Here is a 24,777-nt window from a genome sequence, read left to right as displayed (position 1 = left end):
ATGGGCTAGTCATGCCTTCTTCAGCCAGCCGAAGGAAACTGAGACACTGCTGCACCTTCTTGGCTATTTAAGTGGTGTCAGTTGACCAAGTAAGGTCAGCTGCCAGGTACACATCAAGAAATTGGGTGTTCTTGTCCATTTCCACCCCTGTGCCAGAGATGTGCAGTGTGGTGTGGACAGCACAGGCCTTTCTGAAGTCAACAATCATCTATTTTGTCTAAGAAAGAGGACAAGCCATTTTCTGACCAGAAACAAAATATTCTTCTTAAGAATCTTAGGAAAATGTCTCATTACTGAGTGCATTTACAGGAGCTTTAATAACCCAGTTATTCACAGACCCCTGGCTTCAAAAATACCTGATAGGGAAACCAGCTAAGTATTTTGTAGTCTAAGTATGTCCATTGGAGAAGCACACATATGGACACGGGATTATTGGCTGATCACATCCTTCAACATACTGTAGCATTTAACAAATGCACTTCTTGACATCTTGAAGTTTTCCCTCCACTCATGGTTGGTAAACTCTTTTAAAATAACTCTGCCCGCCTGTCTTTGCTTCACACATGCATCCAGCATCAAGGGGTGGAAAACAGTGAAGGCACCACAAAGATAAATTTCCCAAGGCAAATGCATTAATCACATTATTCTTTCTCGTGTTTGAAATAATCTGTTTGACTATTTCAGGAATCGCTAAATTTAAGTTGAAGAACAGAACTATAGTACATAAGCTCAGCAGCACAATCTCAAGAGCGGTATTTGGTGTGATGTATTAAAAGTAACACGAGTTAAATAGCCTAGTTACTTTATAAAATAAGGAGTTACCTAACGCAATACAGTAATCCCTCGCTATATCGCGCCTCGACTTTCACGGTTTCACTCTATCACGGATTTTAAATGTAAGCATATCTAAATATATATCACGGATTTTTCGCTGGTTTGCGGATTTCAGCGGACAATGGGTCTTTCAATTTATGGTACATGCTTCCTCAGTTTGTTTGCCCAGTTGATTTCATACAAGGGACGCTATTGGCGGATGGCTTAGAAGCTACCCAATCAGAGCATGTATTACATATTAACTAAAACTCCTCAATGATATAAGATATGCTTCCCACGCGGTGCTTGATTGTTTGCTTTTCTCTCTCTCTGACGTTCTCTGTGCCTGACGGAGGGGTGTGAGCAGAGGGGCTGTTTGCACAGAGGCTGTTTGCTTAGAAGATACGGACGCTCCTCTACAAAATGCCGCTTTATCGCGGTGCTTCTCTATACTTAAAAGCACGTATTGATTTTTTGATTGCTTGCTTTTCTTGCGAGCGCTCTCTCTGACATTCTCTGCTCCTGACGGCGCTCCTTTATGACGGTGCTCCGTTGAAGATAAGATATGTTTGCATTCTTTTAATTGTGAGAAAGAACTGCCATCTCTGTCTTGTCATGGAGCACAGTTTAAACTTTTGACTAAAGGGTGTTATTTCATGTCTAGAGGGCTCTAATAATGTTAACAGTGTGGGAGAGTTTATAAGGGCTTAAAATATATAAAAATAACCATACAAACATATGGTTTCTACTTCGCGGATTTTCACCTATCGCGGGGGGTTCTGGAACGCAACCCCCACGATCGAGGAGGGATTACTGTACTTATTTTAATAAAGAATAAAATCCTGTGCTTTTATTATCAAAGCAGAACTGGGTGTAAGGTAAGAAGAACACGTATCGGTATGGCGATCTTTGGCAGGGCTCAGATGCAAAGCCACAGAAAAGGGTTTGCTGCAACAAATCCAATAACAGGAACATATTGATAAAGTATTAGTGTTGTTCGGCACGGTGCTGCAGTGGGTGGCGCTGCTGTCTCGCAGTTAGGAGACCCAGGTTCGCTTCCCGGGTCATCCCTTCATGGAGTTTGCATGTTCTCCCCGTGTCGGCGTGGGTTTCCTCCAGGTGCTCCAGTTTCCTCCCACAGTCCAAAGACATGCAAGTTAGGTGCATTGGCGATTCTAAATTGTCCCGTGTGTGTGTGTGTGTGTGTGTGTGCACGCGCCCTGTGGTGGGCTGGTGCCCTGCCGAGGGTTTGTTTCCTGACTTGCACCCTGTGTTGGCTGGGATTGGCTCCAGCAGACCCTGGTGACCCTGTAGTTAGGGTATAGCTGGTTGGATTATGGATGGATGGATTAGTGTTGTTTTAATCCACACATTTACTATAGATGTGGTGAAACTGTGCCATTAGGCGAAGCAGTGACCAGTGTCCAAACCATGAATCATCAGGCACTCAGGTAGAGGATGTAAAAAGGGAATGGGTGTTATTTACTTGAGAGCACATGAAGACCCTAAACCCCTTAGCCAAACGTATTTATAAAATACAAGAACATTACTAAACTTAGTAGTAAGCCAACTCTGTCATCCCTGTTCAGTTAGGTGCAAGTACAATAAAAAGAAGTGCTCAATGGCGCTAAACATGTAAAAAATGTAAGGTCCTGTATGAGGAATGTTTTCACTTGGCTGGTAAGCTTAGGATAGTCATGGCGGGAAGGAGCTCAGGCCTGCAGTGCTTTCTCATATTGTGGGACACCTCCTTTTGAGAACCATGGGATATGTAGTGGGGAGACTAGAAGGTATGAAGTCAATTGCCCTCACTGGACATCTTGCCAGCAACTTTAGTCTATACTATAAACTATATTATATATATAAATATCTACATTATAAACTATAGTTTATAGTTTATTTAACCGTGGAAGAGGTTAGCACCACCATCTCCTGTCAACTCAGGGTCGAAGTACATACCTCCGGAGAGCCCAAAGGTTGATCCACAGATGTGAATGCGAGACACTGCTCAGCATCATAAATCAGTTTAGGATATACTAACATGCTGCCAAATCAAATGTATAGTTTTTTATACAAAGGAAGAAAAAGTAACTCAAAACTAACACACTGTTTGTGATTATGTTTTATAATAAACAACTGTTGTCACGCATGCGCATCAGAAGACCACCTTCAGGGCTCATCTAAGGTCTGGGACTAGAGAGGACACTGGCGCTAATCATGTCCTCTCCCTTTCCCTCTACATTACCGAGAAGATGCCCTGTGAAGGTGACTGACTCCACCCCTTCCAATTGCTGGCCCATAAATTCCAAGCCGACGAGAAAGGGGCATCTTTTGCTGACTGAGAAGCCCTCAAGATGGAACTCTTTAGCCAAGAGCAACAGCCAAGAAGGCAAGCTGAATTTGAAATTCCCGGAGAGGCCACCTTTGCTTTTTCATTTATTAATCACACCTTCGAGTGCCCTTTTTGTCTGTTTGTCAGTTTTGAGACTTTAAAGTAAGCTGGGACCACTAGGTAGGCACCCCACCATTTCGCCAGGGTTGCTTGTCACTTCTCACACAACCACACAATATAACATATTTACAGTCATATGAAAAAGCGTGGGAGCCCCTCTTAATTCTTTGGATTTTTGTTTATCATTGGCTGAGCTTTCAAAGTAGCAACTTCCTTTTAATATCTGACATCCCTTATGGACACAGTCGTATTTCAGCAGTGACATTAAGTTTATTGGATTAACAGAAAATATGCAATATGCATCATAACAAAATTAGACAGGTGCATAAATTTGGGCACCCCAACAGAGATATGACATCAATACTTAGTTGAGCCTCCTTTTGCTCCTTTAGAGCCTCTAGACGAGTCCTATAGCCTTTGATGAGTGTCTGGATTCTAGATGGAGGCATTTGTGACGATTCTTCCATACAATATTTCTCCAGTGCAGTTCAGTTTGATAGCTGCCACGTATGGACAACCTGCTTCAAATCATCCTATAGATTTTCGATGATATTCAAGTCAGGCGACTGTGACCGCCATTCCAGAACATTGTACTTCTCCTTCCTCTGCATGAATGCCTTTGTAGGTTTCGAACTGTGTTTTGGGTCATTGTCTTGTTGGAATATCCAAACCTTGCGTAACTTCAACTTTGTGACTGATGTTTGAACATTATCCTGAAGAATTTGTTGATATTGGGTTGAATTCATCTGACCCTCGACTTTAGCAAGGGCCCCAGTCCCTCAACTAGCCACACAGCTCCACAGCATGATGGAACCTCCACCAAATTTGACAGAAGGTAGCAGGTATTTTTCTTGGAATGTGGTGTTCTTCTTCCACCATTGAAAAGCGCTTTTTGTTATGACCAAATAGCTCAATTTTTGGCTCTTCTGTCCAAAGCACTTTGTTCCAAAATGAATCTGGCTTGTCTAAATGAGCATTTGCTTACAACAAGCGACTCTGTTTGTGGCGTGAGTGCAGAAAGGGCTTCTTTCTCATCACCCTGCCATACAGATGTTCTTTGTGCAAATTGCGCTGAATTGTAGAACGATGTACAGATACACCATCTGCAACAAGATGTTGTTGCAGGTCTTTGGAGGTGATCTGTGGGTTGTCTGTCACCATTCTCACAATCCTGCTTATATGCCGCTCCTGTATTTTTCTTGGCCTGCCAGACCTGCTGGGTTTAACAGCAACTGTGCCTGTGGCCTTCCATTTCCTGATTCCATTCCTTATAGTTGAAACTGACAGTTTAAACCTCTGAGATAGCTTTTAATAGCCTTCCCCTAAACCACGATACTGAACAATCTTTGTTTTCAGATCTTTAGAGAGTTGCTTTGAGGATCCCATGCTGTCTGTCACTCTTCAGAGGAGAGTCAAAGGGAAGCACAACTTGCAATTGACCACCTTAACACTAGAATTGCCAGAGTCCACGAAAAAACTCGTAGATCCGGCCCACCTTAAAACCGTTCTCACTTCTCCGCCAGCGTCCTTTGTCTTCTAAATGTGCCGATTAAGACGAGCAGCAAGCAGCCGACTATTCCATCCCCCAGTGTGGCAGAATGTTCACTAAGTTTTCCCAGCTCATGCCTTGTTTGATTATCTGGGAGTGAATCAACTGCTGGAGTTTTAGAGTGGAAATAATAGATTGTTATATGGAACACATGCATTTCATGTGTGTTCCATTTCTACAGTAATCTGTGTCAACACATTGTTAAAACAGAAACTTTGTCATATTTTAGTAAATAAATGTTACAAAATGTAGGCATAAACTATAGAATGTGTAAAGCCTGATTTCCAAAGATCAAATAAACACTTTCACAAAAGGTTCAAGAACAACACAACAACTTTGGTGTCATAGCGCTAAGATTTGCTTCTCAGAGTGCAGCATGCTTACCATGCCTCAGAGTCTCGAGTTTGATTCCCTGCTAGGGAGAAAGTGTTACTTTGTTTTCTTTTTAACCATGGCCACGCCGCTGCCTGCCTGCAAGCGCCTGCTTTCTGTGTGCTGGGCGTTTTTCTTTTTTTTCTTTTTCTTTAAATAAATATTTAAGTTTAAAATGTTGATCACGGTTATTTCTGTTGATTAATTCATGCTTTCATTCATCATAGCTAATACTGTTATCAAGTGGTCGCTATTTTTGCCTGTTGTATACAATCTATCTAGCGTCTTTATCTCCACTCTCACTGCCCGCTTGCCTGTGTGCAGCGTGTGTCAATTGATATATGATTTAATTTATTTTCTTTTTAACCTCAAACGGACATAAAATTGATAAACTGGTATGCACTGTCATTTAATGAGATCGTTATATTTTCATGTGGGATGCTCCTTTTAAATTTTTTTTTAACCATTGAGACTGCAATTAACATGAACAAGTGTCCTTATAACTGTTATTTTTAAGATCCATAACACACAGACAGACAGACAGACAGAGCACAGGGATAAACTGCCCAAATCCAGGAGTGCAGAGATGATAGAGACTTACTAAAAGGGACTCATAGCTGGAACTGCTGCCAAAGGGGATTCCACAAAGCACTGAAATAAGGATTCAAATACTTACATGGATGGGAGATTTCAGTTTTTGATCTTTAATTAATTTGCAAACCGTTCCGAAAACATGTTTTCATTTTGTCATTATGGGTTATCGAGTGTAGACTGATAAGCAAAATGGAAAATGTATTTATTTAAAATTAAATCTACAACACAACAAAGTGTGCAGAAAGTGGAGAGGTCTGAGTACTTTATGAATCCACTACATATCGCAACGTTGTCATTTCTAGAGATTTGCTCAGTAGCAACTGATACTGCGTCGTAATGAGGACAATTCAAAATGGTGGAAAGCTTACAAAACAAAATGCTGACAAAAACATTAGAATTATTTTTAAGAATGCCTGAAAATAATAATAACAATAAATAAGTTGACAATTTGACAAAATGGCAAATTTATTCTTTTAAAATTAAATGTACAACACAATAAAGTGTGCAGAGAGTGAAGGGGTCTCAATACTTTCTGAATCCACTCTCATTAACTATGGCTATAATAGTAAAATTGCATTTTCAGTACCCACTGGGTAAGCAGAAAAGACTTCCAACATGGGGTACTCACAATTTTTCAATTCCAGTTCAGAATCTATTCTGGCAAATGTATTATTTTTATTCATGTATACTTCATGTGAGTGGTTACATTAAATGTCAGATAAATAATAAAAAAAAAATCATAATTGGATTTAAAAGTGAGTTTTTATGAGCAAATATGAGAGTTCCTCAAAGAAAAAAGGTAATATATATTATAACTTTCCAAGTGAGCCTGACGCTAAACTCGAATATAAGAATTTAGATTAACTATTTCAAAATTATAAAATTATGATTGTTCTTTAGATTAAAATTAGGTTTATTGTTAGCAAATATTGCACAATAATCATACTTTCTGTAAAAATGAAGCAAATTTCCTAAGACTTGGGCTGATGGCTTGTAATCCAACGTTTACGTCCCTTTTAAAATGAATGCAGCTGGGTTAATAGCTATCAAATAAAGTGATAGGAATAAATAAACCCAGTGAAGCCGAGTCAGATGATCCAGTATCCAGCAGAGGGCGCTCACGGCTGGCTGAGCACATAGTGGAAGGTGGACTGACAAGGATAGTCAGAAAGAAGGAGTGCCAGTCGTTATCAGTTTACTTAACCAGTGTTTTATTTCTAAACAATACATATCAGGAAAGTAACATTTTTAGTTCTTTGATAATCATTTCCAGGAGCCTTTGAGAAAATATACAGTACACCAGATGTCTGTTTTTGGAGAACCAGAGCACCAAAATAATAAACTCAGCTGTGAAAAACAAATTAAATGAGAACAGAATCAAATAAAAACAAAATGAAACACATTAACATGATTGTGGTAAGTGCCCAACACAGTGCATTGTTGGTCTGGACTGAGCGGAGTGGATTCCACTAAGTTTAAACAGTGCTTATGGATACCATAACAGTGTTAAACTACAGATCTAACCCACTGCATCCTTACTTGAAAATGAAACTGGTGTGAAAAAGACAGGTGACTTTGTAGTGAAACCATTTTGGGAATATTAAGGAAGTCAATCACGACCGTATGATGTATCCGCCTGGCAAAACACATAATGGAGAGGCGATAACAAGCACTGCTAGTGCGGCCACTTGGTGGGATATCCAAACACGTTTGAATAATTCTGTGTTTCATTCACTACAAGCTATTTATGTAAGACAGGGAATGAATATGTGTGCTTTTACGAAAATGGAAAAATACAAGGATTAGGTTTCCAGCTTGATTGGAAGGTCGAGAGCAATTATAGTATGGCAGAACCTCAAACAGAAATCCTGCAATGATGATTCATTTCCAATTGGTAGATATCTGCTCTGAGGAAGAAATTGTTAAGGTTACAAAAGTCTTCCACAAAAATTAGGGCTTCTTATTGCAACTGCATGTGTTAATTGAGTTTGAAAAACTGAGTTTGGCAAATCAAAAATGAACATTTTATTTTCCATGCACGTCTATATAAAAACAAACTATATGGCTCAAGAGCTGCAATAATGTTCGTCCTTATTTATATCATTTAGCTAGATGTCATATGCTGGTATATTAACCTGAAATTAAATATGATTTATGTCTGAAACAAGCGCACTGAGTCACAACACTCTTTCAGGGTGATCCTGCCTACTATACTAAGTTAGAATTTTATTAGTGGACAACATAGTCTTAGCAGACCTTTTGGATCAGAATATGAAGAATAATGTATACGTCAAAGAGGGATATTCAAATAAATGGAATGTTTGAGAAATGAAACGGAAAAACTTTGACCACGAAAAAGAGTTCTGGTCAAGGAAAATATTACCCTTAGCACACCATCTTTAAAGGAGAACAGTGGATATGCTGAAAATGAATGGCAAACGTCTTTTCAAATGTCTTTTCTAGACTTAATAAAACAAGATTGCTATTACTTTTTCACTTGGTTATACGTAAATGTGGGTATAGATAGATGTGTAGATACACAAATATCGGTATTCCTATACTCTGTACATTTGGTGGTGAAGATGTGAGCCTTCATGAAAGGGATACAAATCAGAACCACACGCCAAGGATATTTAATGTGACGCACCAACCCAACGGCGTGCCTTAAGACTACTGATGGAAATACACAAGAAGATGGGACAGCGCATCCTAATTTCAAGTTGAAAGCCCTCCATTCTAGTATCTGTGGGCTGTGATGTGCCCACCTTGTATTCCCTGTGTTTGGAGAGGAAGCGAAAACGCAATAGTCCATTTAAGTAAATGATTTCAACTTTCTGTACAAAATACAGTATTTTATGAGTTTTCTAAAAGGAGTGGACTCAGTAATTACATCCATTTTCATTTTTGATTCTGAAGCTCTCCCAGCATTTTCTTCTAGGAGAAAAAATGTTCCCTGGGAATCTAGTGAGGACTGTTTCGTTTTATAAAATGTGTTCAGTTACTATTTGATAATCATCTCGTACGAGATGTCATCAGATTTGGTTGGTCAGAAGAAGAGGTCAAACTTGTCCCCACAAGAAAAGGCTTACACGATGCAGAAAGTACTAGGGTGTTGTACCGTGTTAGCCATCGTGAATGTAGTGCAGGGGCCTGAGTTGCCTCGAAAGCTTGCATATTGTAATCAATTTTAATTAGACAAGGTGTCATTTTGCTTGACCTCTCACTACAAAGCAGAAACAAATGTCAAAGTCAAAGAAAGCTTTTGATGAGGTAGAAGAAATGTGGGTGACGAAGACTGTTCAGGCTGGCTAAGACTTTTTTCATGGTGCGGAAATGGAGGAAAAAAATGCAAGCCTTTACAATTCTAAATATACTTTATGTGTAATGGTTTTGTAAGTCACCTTGAGGAAAATCATTACTTTCCTGAACCTACTTAATTCAACTTAGGATTGTGGGGGCCAACATCTACTCGTGAAATATTGGGGGAAAGGCAGGAAACCACCTTGGCCAGTGTGGAATTCAGACCCAGAATGTGGAATCTATGATGAAGCCATGCTAACCACTGTGCCACCCCTTCTAAAAATGTGTGTAAAATAAGGAATAATATTTTAGACATATGTGATTTCTTTTTTAATATGCATAAGGTAAACCTATATAGCTTATTATAACAGAGGGAATAAAATCTTTAAAGTTTTAGTTGGTAGTATGGTTTATGTATATGGGGTGTACTATGTAAAAGCTTTGAATTTAACAATAGTAGATTTAAAAATATTTATCAGACCATATGTATTACTGAAGCTCCAGAATTTTTCTGTGTTTCACTAGTTTTTGATAACTTTTTAGAAAGTAATTATTAATGTTTAAATTGGATGTGATTTAGAATCTGGCTTCTCATTATAAATTTATAAATGAATTTTTAAACTGATACTATGCTGCTGTCATCACCTACCCAAACACTGACTTGTCTCAACTGCCGTTTTGGATAAGTTGCGAACTTGAGAGAGAACGAAGAGGATCGAATGGCTACCTTATGTTTGCAGCCCTTGAGGATGTAAAGGACTCTAAGGAACATAAATTGGGGTATATTAAGTATCCCTGTATTCATCTGGTGAGGATGAAAGTAATGTGGAAAGGATTCAGAACTGGCCTGCCTCCATATAACTATTTGGAAAAAGTTGGATGAACGGTTACATCTCATGGCGAATCACGATGAATTCAGGTGCTGTGACATTTTGTCTTCCTCAGAGAACAGACTTAAAATGCTTTATTCCAGACACCATTATAATGCTTAACAGGTTTCTTCTGATATGATCAGATGCCGTGGAAAAATATATGAATGATCAATGCTAAAATATGTGAGTGAGCATATTACAATTAAAATGCATACATTGAAAAACTGACCGATTTCATCCACATTACTGCCTAGGGAGATCCGGTTACATCAAGCAGATTACTGTTTATTAACTCAACAAGAAAAATCATTCACTTGGTTTCCAACGCTCTAACAATGAATCATTCTGACCCTGAAATGCTGGTGACGTCAACCAGAGGAACTTTAGAAGGAACAGACTCCTATCGGCACTTTCCATTTGTGGACATGACAAGCTTTATTTGCTTTAGTTGCTCTCTCCAAATTTTAATGCCTTTAAATGTAAACCTGTGGCACAAGTGGGCAGATCTGACCACATCTTACTCCAATCCACAAGCCACTTATCTGACGGAAGCAGCTCTTTTATTTACCAAGCCATACGTTCATGTAGGGTGAAGGGAGTGTTGTTTATTACAATATTTATCATTTTCTTTTGAACTTCTGCATCTCAGCATTTCCCTGCACATTACCAACACTCTAACGATGAATCATTCAGACGCCAGAATGCTGGTGACTTTGGGAGGAACAAACTTCTGTCAGCAGGTTCCATTTGAGGACACAACAGGCTGGACCTGCTCTATGTTAAATGCATTTAAATGTAAACTTGTGATCCGATCTGATCTGTGTATAATTGTATGTGACAAATAAAAGCTGTCCTGATTTGATATATCTGTATCCCCCCGGCACCCAAAAGTGAAGGTAATATTAATTTCTAAGATCATGCATATATGTATCTTACATAAATGTATTTACAAGCTGATCATTGGACATTTATACCAGTATCATATTACATGTATATGTAGAGTGCAAACATTTACTAGTGACCTTGTTCATGGATAGAGGAAGACAGAGCATAGCAGTGGCAATGCGTATTCTTCACACATCATAACCAGTTTTGCAGTGAGGTTAGACCTGTATTTTAGGATGGGAGAATCAGCGATGGAAAAGACAAAAGAAAAAAGAATTTTTATTACACCAAAATGTCTGTAAAAACTGTAATGTAAAAAATAACTTAGGTGAACATTGTGTAAATATAAATAAAAAAGATGACATTTTTAATAAATAATTCTACTATTTACACCATTATATATATTGCTAGGAGACTTAAATTACTAAAATTCCTAATTAAAGAAGCAGCAAAACTTACAGGCAATGAGGTACAGCAAACATGATACTGTGACATTACAGTAGAACGGTACACTTATGTTCTTTAAAACATCTTTGCCAAAACTTCATATGAATAATATAGTTAGTTGTTCATGGCTTCTGTAAGGTGCCCTGCCTAAATGAACAATGAAAAGATATTCAGATCAATTAATACAATGAATTATGTTTCACAACTGCAGTAAAAAAAAAATGAAAGAAAAAAAAAACCCTTTCACTTTGACAGATCACAGTTTGATTTCTGTTTTGCAGACAGGTAAGATGAGAACTAATGAGTCCAGATGTACAAGAAAACAGAACTTTGTATACTGAACAGATTGGTCCAATATTAACTGCAAGTTCAAATTTAACATAAAAAATATAACAAACCTGCTATTTATGAAAATTACTGAATAAGAATAAAAGAAAAAAAAAAACTGTGTGGTGAGGCAAGACTGTGATGTATTAAAGGGAGAATTTCTCTTTTTTTAATATCAGAAGTATCCTTTGTGTAATTCGCTAGAATGTTTATTAACGTTTCCCTATTAATACTTAAGTTAAAAGCAGCAATATTTTTGCATACAATTACATATAAATTGACAATATGAACAAAAAAAGCACATTTAGGTTAACTATCCCAAGATACATTTTTCAGAGCTATATATAAAAAAATGTATTTTGCAATTATTTGCCAAAGCTATTGTCCCACCATTTATGGTGGATTATGAGTTTTGTTGCGTCGTTCTTCACCGCCATCACTTACAAAATGCAAAAGTCAGATTTCTTTTTCCTACAACTTGATGATATATTTTTGATTGAAAAAAAATCTGGCTTCTTGTATTCTCTGATTGTCCCTTTTCGGTGGATGATTACATAGCCATTATAAGCTTAGGAAAATAAAAGCAAATGACTAAAAAAAAGAAATAAAAATAAAACAAAAAATATATATAAAAATAAAAAAAAAGTTCAAATAAATCAACCTTTAAAAATTACCTGTCCGACCATAGCAGCTTTTTATATAAGTAGCCTTTTTTTTTTGTAAAATGACTCTACAAATAACCAAGTGCAGTAACTGAGCTCAATAAAAAATACTGATTTAACAGAAGTACAGTTTAAAACCAAAACACTTCTACAAACACTTAAAACATTTTGTAACGCTTACTCCTTGTTATTTCTGGACCTATGACAATGCACAAAGCCGACACTACAACATGTCTCATATCTATGGAAAAACGATCTCTCCGCTCGTTCCTTAAACTGTGTGATCTTGTCGATCTTTCTTTATTTCCACTTCTCTAATCGGTCCATGCAGTATCTGCATAACCTCCTCCCCTCCTGTTAACTTTTCGCAGCACAGACTATTTTATTTTATTTATTTATTTTTTTAACACAGGTAAAAACCCATAAAGAACCGACAGTTATAACCAGGTACAAAGTAGACAGAACGAGAGAAAGAGTGAAGAAACGAGAAGGGAGGTAGCCAGGCTTGCTTAACATGCCTTGTTAGCCAGCCGTAAAGACTTATTGTCGACTGTTTGTTTATTGCAGTAGAATTTAAAAGAAATAACCATGGAAGAGAAAGGAAATAAAATAAAAGAGACAAACAAGTGATATGTTGTCTAGACCATTCTTTTTGATTTTGTCAAAAAAAACCAGAGGAAGAAATATGTCAATCGGCTTGCATTTGGCAAGTCTGGATAATCTTTAAACGACATGTGTTCCAAACAGTTTGCCTGATTTTATCATTTTTCCATATGTGTCTGTATTCATGAGGAATTAATAAGTGATTGTCAGACTCTACTAAATTACTGGTTTCCTCCAGGATGAATTGTACATTTTAAAGATGATAACACATTACAAAACGGTGTCTATTCCTTATTCACGCAGCACAATTAAATTCATCTGTCTTGCTTCCTTAGAGAGTACAAATCAGTTTGTAATCAATCATTTGGAAAATACAGACACATATGGTACTTGATACCCTAGAATGTATGTGACAAACCGAGGGTGGGGAACATATATCATATATATATATATATCTCCCTCATCTCCAATGTGCATCAATCAGAGAAAAAGGTGGCATCATCAAATCTGCAGAGTATGGAGTTTGCTAACTGAATGCCATCTTCTGTCGCTCATAGTATTTTGCATATAACGACATATCTGATGATCTGTACATCTAAAACGCAAAATGAATAGCGGTCAACGGGATGCAATTCATTGCTGTCATGTTGTTGGACTAATTTCAATACAATGCTGGCATTAGTAATAAGCAGCATAGGTCATAACCTGGGCAGCCAGTCAATCTAAAAAGGAGAGAAGTCATATTCAGATGGATAATCTTGAACAGCATGTTGTTGGGGGGCTGGAGGGTTGTAGTTTACTTGGCATGCATTCATTTTACCAGCATGAAGGTCAAAGCAGCACTACACCCACTTGTTCGCATTTAAAATTTCAACTCTCGCTTGCTGTTCATGAGCTGGGTGGATATGCACCCATTTATGGGAGTCGACTCAACAGGACGAAAAATTGCCTACTCAATGAGTATTTGCATTGCAAGTTACGTTTTTAAATAGCAGCTCAATAACTTGACCAACCAACGGCAGGTTTAATGCAGCTGAACATGTAAAGAATCAATTTTGTCTTTTTACTACTGACTGTTCTATTGCTATAGGCACAGAACAAAGAACATACAGCAAGAACGTCACAGGCAACTGATGGTCTACTACAAATGAGCACAGCGGGCTCCAGGCTGTTTCCTTCTGTGTTACGTCTTGTGAGATGTGTCACCATTTTCATGATGCAGCTGTTTAAGAAGGTGAGAATGATATCCACATGTATTATATCTGCGGGCTGTTTCTGACTGCAGCAATTTTTGCAAACTGTCACTATTTAAATATGTGGTATATATGCGTACATATACTTTACATATGCATGTGTGAATACTGTATGTATATATACATATGCAAATGAGTGTATACATACTTATGCAGAAAGTGTGTCAAAGGGATACAGAACTCATTCCGAACCTCAAAAAGGATTTTTATATGGTGCCTAAACAAATATTACATTGTACCGAGGCAGTGGGAATTTTGAATTTGTCCAGCATTTGCTTCTAAATGCCATAGTGATGTTTTCTGTTGGTGGGATTGTTGAATTAAAGGGAAAATAACTAGAGATCCATCCTCTCTTATTACCAAACTTAGGACAGACTACCTTTGCTTTTTTTGACAACCATAAAAAAACAGAATCACCGCTGAGATGTCCATGCTGTGTACAATTTGCATTATGGGATAAATTTACGTCTCTGATGTTATGAATTCATTCTGAAACTGTTCATTCCAATTAAAGGTTGCTGGGCCTATGCCACAGTGAAATTTGAATTAGAACATTACATAAAAATTAGATGTGAACAGGCCTTTCAGCCCAACAAAGTCCGCCAGTCCTATCGACTTCATTCTTCCACAGTAACATCATGTTGAATTTTGAAGGTCTCTTAAGTTCTACTGTCTGCCACACTACTGGGTAATTGGTCTAAAGCCAATAATATGTAGATTGGTCCGACTTGAGCCACATCATAATGGAACTCATTACTCAATGCATTAACAAACAAGTTGGAGAAGGTGCACATGGCTCAGGCATAATTGAGGATTTAATTAACTGATTCGAAAGTTAGAGCATTTTTTTTTCATTTTTATCATCTTGCAACAGTGTGTTATATTCACAAATAATGTTTATAATTGAATGCAGTTATGTGTTTTAGTAGAATAATGCATATAAAGTATATTATTTTTAACAGTATATAGTTAAGAATGTAGCCAAACATTCATAGACAGCAGATTCCAGTTCAAGCACTGTAAGAACTGCATTGATTTATCTCTTAATGTAGCGGTTGGTGGTGGAGGGTTTGTGACTAATTATATTTCAAATTTCTTAACACATAATAGTTTTGAAAGACGTAGCTAGTGGAGACTTAAAATCTCTATTGAATCTCAAGGTAAAATTGCTGTCTGCTTTGGCCCGTGATGGAGAGCAGATCTGGAGCTTTACGTCAGAGAAATACATAATTCTAAAAATGAAAAGTTAAGATTGATGTTTTCTAACTTCAATACTGAGTACACACTGTATTTGTTCATTCTATGCTTACATGTGCTTACATAATTCTTTCAATCCTACATTTATTCCTTTCTAGATAATTGACTTTGGCTTTTTTACTTCTATGGTTAACGTGGCAGCAGTAGTGAGAAGTTAGCTGGAATGCAAGTGGTTTACACGTGCACCTCTCTCGATGTTCGATTAACTTATATTAGGGATCTGTTTTGCCATCAGGAGAAACTCTCAGACAAATAAAAGAGGACAATATACAAAAAAGCACAAGATGAAGTGACCACTTTTAAGGGAAATTAACAAAAGTAAACTAACCCATAATGTAAATCTTGCACAGAATGTTTTGCTGTTTTAATATGGACAAATTTCACAAATCCACCAATGCTTTTCATCAGGAGGTTTCAAAATTTCAAAAATGTATACGGCATGTTCTGTTCAAGATATTCTAATGAAAACTGAACTGTCTAGGCAATTTTTTTTAAGAATAATTGTGTAGAATTTGAATAAAACTGGTCCACTAGGATCCAAGTTGTTTCATGGACACAAGACAGGCGCAGAGACAGACATGACAACCACAGTAGGTGCTTCTGGCATTATATGTGTATGCACCTAAACAACCATTGGTATATTAAAGGGTATTAGTTATTTATTTGTTATGTCAAAGATATTTCAGAGCAAATGGGTGACAATAAGAAACTAGCCAGAGGAGAGTCATGTGTCAGGAAGTATGGTTTCTGTGTACATCGATAAACATTACATAGCTCTCTTTACCTGTCTTGCTTGTTCTGTGCTAACGTATATTTTTCACCATGGTCCTGGGGAACATTATTGCATGCCACTGTATGCCACAGTGTATGGATGGTATGACAAGAAAGCCACTTGACTTGACGTAAGTGTGAACATTTTAAAAGATGTCTTGTATAAAGACATTTTATAGCATGTTTGTGTGTGCTAAATGTCCTCTATATGCCCAACTTACATAAACGCACAACATATTGATATATGCGCACACTGTAAATATATGCAGTTCATATAAACATATGTAATGCATGTCTGTGTGTATGCATACATTTACATGTAAGAAACATGTAAAAAAATTAATCAGGGAAAATTACTTAAAATATATTTATAAATAATACTAAAGGGCCGTGAACAAAAAAACAAGAAAGTGTAAAATGTCGTGCAGGTATGCAGTTTTCTATAAGAAATAAGTTCTTCTGTAAGAAATAAGAATTTTTTTTTTTTACTCATGTCACTTCATGGGTTCTGTATTCAGAAAATCAATATTAAGCACAAAAGCAAAAAAACAAAAGAAAGAAAGAAAAGAAAATGTCTGCAGCCATAATTGTTGCTGTTCAAATTATACTTTGCTATGTTTTCTTATTTTTTTGTGGTTTTTTTTTTGGTGATTCAACATAATACATTTATTGACAATACATTTAATGATTTGCCAAAGATTTTACAAATATATTTTAAGTAATTTTCTCCACTTATTTTTTTATTTCTTATGTTGCAGTGTTGTATTACTTGATGGTGTTTTTTTGTACGTAACATATGTATGTATCAAGATGCATATGCACAGTTGTATACTGTACATACACAACCTGCATATAGAGGCATATGTCAGCATATATACATGTATTCATTCTGTTTTGTTCCATTGCTTTGTTGCACTCATAGAAAGTTAAAAAACATAACTTAAAAGTTATAAGGTTTGCATAGACGCTATTTATGGAAGGATACTGTCAACTTCTTTAGAATAACGCTGGAGCAAAATACTGAACAAGAAGCGAAACATACATAAGCTCTACAGAGCAGTGTGTTCTGTTGAGGGTGTTGATTATTACATTCTTGAGGTCATGAGAGAAGTAAACTGATATTAGCACCGGAAAAAGAAAAAACAAAACAAAATAAAAAAAAAAAATAACAGTTTGGCTACTCAACTGAATGTACGAAAGCTAACACTGAAAAACTGAGATGAGAAATCCACAAGCTAATACTTGAACACAAGGTGCAGGTCAACAATACTGTTGTCAGTGCAAGTACAGTACTGTATGTCTGAGTTTAAATTGATATGTGATTACATTCAGTTGGTGCTAAAATGAACATGAACAGCCATTAGGAATGCAGATGTGATTATTGACCCAACGCTGAATTAATTACAGATCCATCCAATATAAAAAGAACTAACAAAAGACCGACTGCCTTTATTTTTCTTTTCCTAACATTACCTGTGAAAATGTGACACTTTTTTTCTTTTTTTGCATGCTTTCTAGGTTTGCATAATCTCATTTGAGATTTTTTTTTTGGAATTACTATAAAAAGGTGTTATTTTTACTTGTCCAAGCGGTGCTTCTAATGTTAAAAATGACCAAATTTGATTTGTCTCTCACATGATTACTGCACACCATCCTCTAACCTAAAGCCAGTGATCTGGACTGATGATCAGTACGTGAATGAAGTCAAGCTCAGCACTTTTTTTTTTTGTTTGTTTGTTTGTTTGTTTTGGTTTTTGTTTTTTGTTTTTTTTCCTACCTGCCAGAAAAATGAAAAGAAAATGCACAATGAAGGCTAGAGGTCTCTCGTAACCTCTTTGATTTTTCTTTTTATTTTCTCTCCTAAGCTGCTATGAAAATGTTAAAACGTTTGTAATAAGGAACAGCAGCAGGAATGGCATCCTAGCCTAGCAGTCCAAAACGATCTTGTCTTTTGTGTCTTTTGAGCCAATGCTACAGTACCAGGCAACATGCTTTTCTAAACAATCATCCTACTTACTTTTTTCCTGATCATATAAACCGAAACACCGTTAATCTAAAGGTCGTCTCTATGACTTTCTGGAAAGGTGGAATGGAGAGATCAAGTTAATGTCTGGTCATGAACCGTATCTTGGCTTCTTTTACCTTTACATTGGGCCATAACTCTTTGACAGAAACAGGAGCAGAACGTATTCCACCGGTTCATCAACTCAGATAACAAAGAAAATACGTTGAAAGAAAAAACTGATTTTCTGCTTTGTCACTAATTGTTCTTCATCAGTATTCACTCCAAAACCTTAAACTCTCTTTATAGACTCCTTTTCCACTTCTGATACAATCCCTTCCTAAGAGTAGAACTCCTCTGCAGATATTGCATTTGGATGAAGAAGTTGAAACCCGTTTAGCCTGGCTGTAAGCTGTTGTGTTCTTCCACCCTTTCATCATTAGTACTTTCTCAACCAACTGAAAATCTGCGTACTGAGGAGAACAGTCTTTGCGTTGACACGGAAAAACAAATGCTGTTGTCTTTTTTCTTTTTTTTTGAGGTTGTCTTGCCAAATATGAGATTAGAGCAAATGGCTACTAAAGCGGGAACAAAACTAAGCAAACAGCATGCTAGCCTGATTTATCTTGGATTCATTCCATTCACTGTTGTTAGTTTGAGTTTCTCAATTTCTTATGTTTATACCCACTTTAGTCTTTTTTCTTTTTTTTCCCCCCGATGATGAAAAGAAAGGCAGACCATTTCAAATCTGAGGGTGAGATTCATGATGAATGTAGAGGGTTTCCAGTAAGCAGCATGTAAAAAGGGAATGTATGGCTCTCCCAGTCTGCCTTTGACCAATTCGGCCGTCCTTCTGATTTGCCTCAGCCATGAGAATGACGCTTGTTCTCCTGGGCAACTGGATCTCGACATGCGCAGTCTCCATGGAGGTCGCAGGACATGGGGAAGGGAATAACCTAAAAGAAGGTAAGGGAAGAAGAAAAATAATTAGACACATATCCATTCTTCTGGGCCAAACTGTTTAAGCCTGATCCACCTGGTCAAAAGTCTCTGCTCAACCAGAGATGTTAGATAGATAGATAGATAGATAGATAGATAGATAGATAGATAGATAGATAGATAGATAGATAGATAGATAGATAGATAGATAGATAGATAGATAGATACTTTATTAATCCCAAGGGGAAATTCACAGTAAATCGGGCATATCAAACTCACTACCATTGGTGGGCCGCTTCGATTGCCATATGGCATCAGCGGGCCGCACTGTAACAAATACTGTTATACTATTATACAAAATTACTGTAGCTTTCTTTCCAATACTGAAAACTTTAAAAAATGTAACACTTAAAGTTTAAAGAAAAGCAATTTATTTCCATACAATCTCCGTACAACAGTGTACAATTAGAGTCTTAGCCTCTTAGTTAGGTCCTTATATAGGAGTCTTACAGTATGAGATCTATTTCTTTTGTCCTGACACTTGGCATCTCTTGTTAGTAACCAGTTTGTCAATAATAGGCTTGAAATTTTGTGCAGCTGCAACTTTTATGAGGGATGAAAGGTGCTCGACAGTAAGTCTTGAGCGATGTGGGGTTTTGGTAGCTTTCATTAACGAAAACAATTGCTCACAAAGGTAAGTGCTTCCGAACATAGACAATACTCTCAATTCTGCACATTCAAGGGTGGCAGGTAAATATACAAGCCTGGCACACCAACTTTGTTGTATTTTGCCTTCAGAATAGAATCTGTCTGCAGTTCAGTCAATTCCATTTGGATATTCTCAGGTGCATTCTCAACGTTGTAAGAGTATGGTGACGTAAACAGCGCAAAGTTTATATTGTAAAATAAGCTGATATGCAAAAATCCCCCTGACCTACACTAATTTTACAAACTCAAAATCACAAACATTTGTTAATAAACAACTCACCAACTTCTCGTGTCCACTTCAGATCTTCAGCTGTAGTCTGCACTAACTGTTCGTTACAATACTAGCACAAAATTACATAAAACTAGAGCAAAAAACGTGAAAATATGCTAGCTATTAGTACTCGTGAGGGTCAATTCTCAGCATCCCAGCCAGTAGTGTAGCCTGCCAGGCTGCTGCAGCCTAGCACTTCAGTAGCAACATCGTGGCTCGTTAACTTTGGTCAAGGCTCGTGGCCAGTGTCATGCCTAGGGTTTTTAAGGAGCTGACGCCGCAGCTGTAACTATACCAGCAGATGACGTTTCAGGTACCGTAATGCGGAAGTAAGAAAAATAAATAGGTAACGCCGAAGATGCAGAATGATTCAATCACAAACGATAGTACAGTAATCCCTCCTCGATTGTGGGGGTTGCGTTCCAGACCCCCCCGCGATAGGTGAAAATCCGCGAAGTAGAAACCATGTTTGTATGGTTATTTTTATATATTTTAAGCCTTATAAACTCTCCCACACAGTTAACATTATTAGAGCCCTCTAGACATGAAATAACACCCTTTAGTCAAACGTTTAAACTGTGCTCCATTACAAGACAGAGATGGCAGTTCTTTCTCACAATTAAAAGAATGCAAACATATCTTATCTTCAAAGGAGCACCGTAAAGAGCAGATAATGTCAGAGAGAGAGAGCGCTTGCTAAGAAAAGCAAACAATCAAAAAATCAACACATGCTTTTAAGTATACAGAAGCACCACGATAAAGCGGCATTTTGTAGAGGAGCGTCCTATCTTCTAGGCAAACAGCTACTGTGTAAACAACCCCCTCTGCTCACACCCCCTCCGTCAGGCAGAGAGAGTGAGAGAGACAGAGAGAAGCAAACAAAACAAGCGCCACGCGGGAAGCATATCTTATAGCATTGAGGAGTTTTAGTTAATATGCATGCTCTGATTGGGTAGCTTCTAAGCCATCCGCCAATAGCGTCCCTTGTATGAAATCAACTGGGCAATCAAACTGAGGAAGCATGTAACCTAAATTAAAAGACCCATTGTCCGCAGAAAGTGGCGAACCAGCGAAAAATCCGTGATATATATTTAGATGTGCTTACATTTAAAATCCGCGATAGAGTGAAGCCGCGAAAGTCGAAGCGCGATATAGCGAGGGATTACTGTAATCATTTTGTACAAGTTTAGTGCTAACTAGGATCTGTCACGCGAGCCGCACAGATTTCTATTGCGGGCCGCGTGTTTGACATGCCCGATGTAGATAAAGAAAGCAACACCTTGGTTCACATCATCGAATTAAAGACTTTATAAACATCATTGAAGGACATTGAGGAAGATGCTTGGGGTATCTCACCGAGACAGATCAAGTCTTTGTGCAAATGATTTGCTTATTCCATCCATCACACAAAAATAGTTGTAGTAGTGTTGTATCATGTTAGCCATTATGGATGCTGTGAGAAGTCAAGCACAATGACACTTTTTATTGGCTAACTAAAAAATAAATAAATGACCAGATATGCGGATTGTTTACATCACTCGGACTGACCCAGACAGCCTGACTAAAGATCCACATTGTATTGAAAAACTTATCAGAAACTTCTAAAGACTCTGTTGGACAGTTATCTTATCAAAAGATCTTAAGTATATTGCTCTCCTCTCCTGCTAAAGGAATCTTAGCCTGGAGAGGTCTATCAATTATTAACATCTAAGATGTCTCACTTAAAGGTTTTCCAATGCTATACAGTCATGGCCAAAAGATTTGAGAATGACACATGTATTGGTTTTCACAAAGTTTGCTGCTTCAGTGTTTTTAGATCTTTTTGTCAGATATTTCTGTGGTATACCAGGGCTCTGTCCTGGGGCCCATCCTTTTCATTATTTACCTCCTTCCACTTGGTAATATCTTTCTTAAATATAACATTAGCTTCCACTGCTATGCTGATGACACCCAGCTCTATCTCACTAGCAAACCTACTGCTTCCTTTCCACCCTCCTCGCTTATTGATTGCAAAGCAGAAATCAAATCCTGGTTTTCTTCAAATTTTCTTAAATTAAATAGTGACAAAACTGAGGTTCTCCTCATTTGTACAAAATCAACATTATCCAAAACTGATCATTTTTCCTTTGTTATTGATAATTCCTCTGTCTCCCCTTCCCCACAGGTTAAGAGTCTGGGTGTCATCCTTGACAGTACTTTATCCTTTCAGTCCCACATCAATAACATCTCCTGGTCTGCATATTTCCACTTGCGTAACATTAATCGTATTCGCCCCTCACTCCCCACACCACTGCTATCCTTGTTCATAGCCTTGTCACTTCTCGTCTGGATTATTGCAATTCCCTTTTCTTTGGTCTTTCTCGCAAATCTCTTTATAAGCTTGAAATGGTCCAGAATTCAGCTGCCTGCATCATTACTAGAACCCCCTCTATTCACCATATCACTCCCTTTTTGCAGCAACTTCATTGGCTTCCAGTTAAGTTCTGCATTCAATTCAAAATTCTTCTGTTAACTTTTAAGGCTGTCCACAGCCTTGCCCCTCCATATCTGTCTGACCTCCTCCATGTTGCCATTCCCTCTCGTACCCTTAGATCCTCTTCTTCCATCCACTTGACTGTCCCCTTCGTCTGTCTAACCCTAACCCTAATCCTGACTGATGGCAGCCCATTCTTGCATAATCAATGCTTGGGATTGGTGGGTTTTTGTTTCAGAATTGGTGGGTTTTTGTTTGTCCACCCGACTCTTGAGGATTGACCACAAGTTCTCAATGGGATTGTGGCTTACTCCTCAAATATCCCTCCCCATATCTAAGTATATGAAAAAGTCTAGGGGAGACCACTCCTGACTTGATTTTTTTTAATAAAAAATGTAAAATAAATTTGCAAGAATTCCTAAAGTCTTGTTGAGTGTTAATGGAATAAATGAATTTTAGTATAAGACTGTAACATCTCTTTTCTTCTTCCTCTTCATCTTTTCCCACTTCTATGAGGGCTTGATGTGCCTGATCAACCTTCTATATACAACGCAGTCCTTCACCTCCTCCTCCCTACTCGACCATTTTCCTTCAGATTTTCTTTTACTTTATCCATCCACATCTGCTTTGGCCCCCCTTACTTTCTCTTTACTTGGACTTCCATTCCCATCACTCTTTTGCCCACATATTCCTTGTCTGTCCTCATCACACGTCCATACCACTTCAAACTACTTTCCATTGCTTTTCATAGACCTCTCCAGTGTTGTGCAAGTTCACACCTCACAAGAACTCGTTCAAAGTTCAGTTCACACAGATTAAAATGAATAAATTCACGTTCATAGTTCACCATTTTCAATTTTGAACTAGTTCATGTTCAGTTCATTTTGTATTTTTTAAGGAGTGAGAAAAAATAATACATGAGTTTGCTTTTTTCAATTTTACATGCCTTATATTAGGCTATTATTATTGTTCTTGAATAAAATACAATAATTATAAGACTTTTTTATTTAAATACAATTTATTGAGTTATACCCAGCAACAAACACATATAACCATATATGCTATCCTCCCGGTCAAAAAAGAAATTAAATAGATGCAAGTATACGTATAAATTACCACTCTATTTTCAACCATGTGACACAAATGGTGACTGTAGAACCAGCATGTAGGTGAACTAACGTTTTATGCTGTTGGTCAAAATTCGTGTCACATATTGCATGTCCAACAGGGAAAAATATAAAGTGGCCTCGCGAAGTACAACATTTTGCTAAAAGCGAAAGCGGAGCTTCACCGCATGCTCGTGTCAGCGGGGCTGCAGCTTAAGCACAAGCAGGCAGACACAGACAGTGCCTATGTGATTTTACATCATTTTTTCCGAATACAAATAAAAGGCAAAACATTTGTACAAAAGAAATATTTGTAAAAATCCACTATTTGTGCTTATCTGAATACTGTATTCGGAAGGCAAAATGTTTAATCTGATACCTAAACCAGATCCACAATGTCAGATAAAACTGAACTAACTCATGTTCAAGTTCTTCACTTGCAAATACGCTAAGTTCACCATTCTTTGAAAAATGAGCACCGTAATATGTCATTAAGTTGTTTCAGTTGTCGGTACATAACGTTGAAGTGAAACATTTAGTCAAAACTGTCTTTTGCCTATTTCTGTTTCGATACTGCTACATTTCAGTTAGCATATACATTATTGCAATTTATTTTATCTCATATCTAGTATTTAAATTCTTCAGTACTAATAATTAGTTTAGATTATATATTATGCATTTTATTGTTCTCTCGTCGTCAGTGTGGGCAATTAGTGGTTTTCAGCTGCGATTATTAGTATGATGAAATGAAGTTATAAAGCACAGGATAGGAATTTTTCATATTAGGATGGAACATTTATAGTTTATCGTTAAGTTAATGGAACATTTCAATCATGTGAGGTTTTTATTACAACCTCAGTTATAATTTATTCCATTGTAAATGAGCAGCTACTAGGGTACTGGCACTTTGACATGTACTCTAATAATATGTAAGCCGTGTTACAAAATTTTTATTTTTCATTACATTTTATTTCTAAGCATTTTGTCAATTTTTAGGTTGTGTATAAACAATAGTGTACAGGTTAAGTTTGGCAACAGTTTACATAGAGTTCATATCATGGGCTCATAGCAAGTAGCGAGCCGCGTATACATCAGAAATTTTTAAAAAAACTAGGGGACTC

At 37.3% G+C, this 24,777-nt stretch overlaps 1 protein-coding gene across 1 annotated transcript in view; it reads right to left on the bottom strand.

Moving 5' to 3' along the window:
- Positions 1 to 17,697: 17,697 nt before the first annotated feature.
- The window catches only part of pappaa (pregnancy-associated plasma protein A, pappalysin 1a), a 722,863-nt gene continuing 715,783 nt past the window's right edge, over positions 17,698 to 24,777 (bottom strand). The window contains exon 22 of the mRNA XM_039762740.1: positions 17,698 to 19,115. Coding sequence (XP_039618674.1) covers positions 19,023 to 19,115 — 93 coding nt within the window. The 3' untranslated portion in view covers positions 17,698 to 19,022. The remainder of the gene's footprint in view (positions 19,116 to 24,777) is intronic.

Source organism: Polypterus senegalus, chromosome 9, assembly GCF_016835505.1.
Source record: "Polypterus senegalus isolate Bchr_013 chromosome 9, ASM1683550v1, whole genome shotgun sequence".
Lineage (NCBI taxonomy): Eukaryota > Metazoa > Chordata > Cladistia > Polypteriformes > Polypteridae > Polypterus > Polypterus senegalus.
This window is presented reverse-complemented; position numbering and strand designations above follow the sequence as displayed.